The sequence below is a fragment of the Ceratina calcarata genome, unplaced genomic scaffold, assembly GCF_001652005.2.
Source record: "Ceratina calcarata isolate Rehan_Ccalc_2016 unplaced genomic scaffold, ASM165200v1 scaffold786, whole genome shotgun sequence".
Taxonomy (NCBI): domain Eukaryota; kingdom Metazoa; phylum Arthropoda; class Insecta; order Hymenoptera; family Apidae; genus Ceratina; species Ceratina calcarata.
This window is the reverse complement of record NW_017179170.1, coordinates 6,823-9,883: the sequence shown is the minus strand read 5'-3', so window position 1 is coordinate 9,883 and position 3,061 is coordinate 6,823. Positions and strand designations below refer to the sequence as shown.

Here is a 3,061-nt window from a genome sequence, read left to right as displayed (position 1 = left end):
AAAATGTTACTCCTATTTTCTACGTTATTTTCGTGTCACACCCTGTATATTTCACCTCTGTCGGTGTCCATGTTGACTGAACGACGAAAGACTGATACGAATTTTTCTCTGCTCATCCGCGATGATGACGCATGCTCGTCTTGTCCCTAGAAAGTCAGAAGCCGCGGGGAACGTCGGAGAAGAACACCGTCGGTGGGTGTAGTTTGTTCGTTACGGGGAATTTTTTCTTTTCGTCTACTTCGATGCTTGACTCGAAGTCGATTGCTTATTGAGAACGCCTTTGTACCGTTCGGTGAATAATTTATCGTGTTCATTTTGCGTGACTGTACTCGTACCGCATTTCGTTTTCTACTGTTTTACGTGCCGGACGTCGTCGGCTCGGGTGAGAATAACGTGCAACTTTATTAGTATATAAATTAGTTTATTCGTTAATAATAAATTGTGTAAAAAAACGATAGAAAATTCGTTTACACACGGTACAACGATAGACCAGTTATTTACAATTCACAAGGTAAAAGTTACGTGATGTACAATTCGTGTACGTAAGAAAATTTCCGTAAAAAAACGCTCGTACTTAATTTTATCGAAACGATCGAGGTTGAGTCTCATTCACAGTTTCCGAAACTAACTCTAACACCTTAAATTACAAGAACGGATGTATTAAATAAATTGGCAAATATGTACAGTTCTGGCCGGACGATAGGTCCATTCAGTAATTTCGATCCTGGCGAATGCTTTCACCGATCGTGAAATCGACGATTTATCAGTTCCGCTTTCGTCCGAGGAACGAGCGCATGCCTAGAAGAAAACGTTCCCGGGCCTCGCCTGAGGGCACAGAAAGCTCGAACAATCGTGCCTTCGTACCGCGTCCATCACCTGCTGGAAATGGCTAGACACTTGGACAGCTGCTCCCGGTTGGATTCTAAAAATAGAAATAGAAGAGTTTCTAATAATATTCTAATTGCAGCTAGCGTGGATTCTCCCCGATTCCCGTCGAAAGCCGACCGAAGCGAAGACGAGACGAGAAAATCAAAGAACCTTTCGTCGGCCGAACGGAACCATAACGAGTAACAGATAACTTTCTTCCCAGCTTTCGCCGGCGAACGTCCTACTGACTGATTCGACTTTTACCTCTTAGCACAGTTTCACTCCGTGCATACACGTCTGTCCGCGTGTACCACGTGTGCGTGTTTCGGGAAAAGTCCGGCGATAAAAGGAAAGGTGATAATGACTCGATCTCAACGATTTCTAATGTTCAGATTCACGCGGTTCGTTATTTAATTGGTATCTGTAGTTCTTATGGATTTTAGAAATATTTAATTTAGTTTAAACGAAGGAAAAAGCGTTCATGCTGAGATCACATTCTCCCCTCGAAAGAAAGTGATTCCTCGAGCGTAATTGCCGTCAGCGAAGTTGCATTTATTCGAAACATCGACGTGCAAAAATGCAGATAATTGTTTTCAAAATTTTTGATATCATTTTCGAAATTGATATCGGAAATATTTTATTTCGCAGATACTTACAGGCCAAGAAGAGCTGCCATTTTCTTTTCCATTAGGACAACGGCGTCTGCACCCCTTTGAATCATCACGTCGCAGAATAACCTTTTGGCACAGGGTGTATTGGTCCAATCGCCGTCGATATGAGCCACTTCGGCCACCTCGGCGTTCTCCAGATTCTGAAGAGTATCTTGCAACTCCTGATCGCTTTCAATGCTCCTCTTCTTCCGTTTCTCGTCTCTTCCGTTCATAGAATTTTCCACAGTTTCCCGGTCGTCTTGGACGACTAGAATATCGGAGCTCTTGTCGTTCTTTAAAGAGTCGTCTGATTTTCTTGGAATAAGAAATTCTGTGACGTCGATGTTACCTTCGCGAAGATCAATTTCTACAATTTCGCTGATAGAGTCAGCTCCTTTCCTTTGGAAACGTTTGTCTCTGATTAGATTCTTTAAATTACCTTCGGCTTGGAAAATGTCTAAATAATCGATACTCCGTTTCCTTCTCGACGTCGTTTCCCCAAAGCCTGATTTCGTGTCTAATTCCACCTCCCCCGTTTTCTGATTTCCCTCTACGATCACTAATCCATCCTGACTCGTCGCATCGTCCTTATTCTTCTCCATGAAATATACAGTCCCATCGTAACCTCGTGTCAATGAGTCACCATTCTCGGTCAATAAAGGGTCAGAGTTCAAAGCTCTTTGGTACTCGACTTCGGTTCCCGATCCATCGTCCGATCTTTTAAGAACGTCGACGTCTAAATATCTGCCAACGGCGACCGCTCCGATGCCGAGCGCAGCACCAGAAGCCATAAGTCCCAACGCCGGGATCAGAATACTCCCACCGGTAGCAACGGTGCCCATCTTGTCCTGAGCCTCCTTCCCATTAGACAGTCCTAAATTCTGAGAAATCTTATGCGTGGCTTCGACCAAAGGATCGATCACCGGCCTGGTGAACTGCGACACCTTCTCCACGCTGTTGGAAAATTGATTCTTCAAGTTCTCAGAGATTTTCACCCAAAACGGAGCGTCGCTCGGTCTCTTCAATCCATAGAAATGATGGTTAGGGTAATAATCCTTGGTGGTGTAAGTGTCGACGATATTCTTATCGTTCAACACGTATTTTTTCTTCTGTCTCTGTTCCGTGAACGAGTATTGGTTCTCCGGGAAATTGTCCGGGCGCCTCTTCTCGTTTTTAAGGATCTTCGCTGGCTGAACGCCCAGTTCCGGGTGGGCGTATTGAAGGACCGGCGCCCTGGCGCCTGGTTTCAATGCGACCGGTGCTATTTTCTGACTCTCCGGTGTATAAAGCTGTGAGACCGGGTAGACAGACACGCTTTCGGGATGCAGCATCCTTTTATGCGAGCTGCTCCGATAATTGTCAGTCCGAGGTTCGTACACTTCTGCTTTCAGGGCTTCGTTCTTGTAGTTGTTCGGGTCCCATTCGAAGAACACGTTCTTACTCTCCTCCTCGTAGTCCTTCCCGTATCTGTAAAACAAGATATTCATTCATTCTGAGAAGATACGGTTATATTATTATGTTAACCCTTTGTACTCGAGCGCCGC

At 44.8% G+C, this 3,061-nt stretch overlaps 2 protein-coding genes across 2 annotated transcripts in view; both read right to left on the bottom strand.

Annotated features, from left to right (window-relative positions):
- The window catches only part of LOC108630898 (uncharacterized), a 5,353-nt gene extending 5,029 nt beyond the window's left edge, over positions 1-324 (bottom strand). Inside the window, exon 1 of the mRNA XM_018034471.2 lies at positions 56-324. Coding sequence (XP_017889960.2) covers positions 56-116 — 61 coding nt within the window. The 5' untranslated portion in view covers positions 117-324. The remainder of the gene's footprint in view (positions 1-55) is intronic.
- Positions 325-395: 71 nt separating this feature from the next.
- Positions 396-3,004, bottom strand: LOC108630897 (uncharacterized). The gene is made up of 2 exons (XM_026818434.1): positions 1,524-3,004; positions 396-922 (listed from the first exon to the last, which is right to left on the bottom strand). Exons 1-2 carry the CDS (start codon positions 3,002-3,004, stop codon positions 799-801), a joined length of 1,605 nt encoding a protein of 534 aa, XP_026674235.1. The 3' UTR covers positions 396-798.
- Positions 3,005-3,061: the final 57 nt, after the last annotated feature.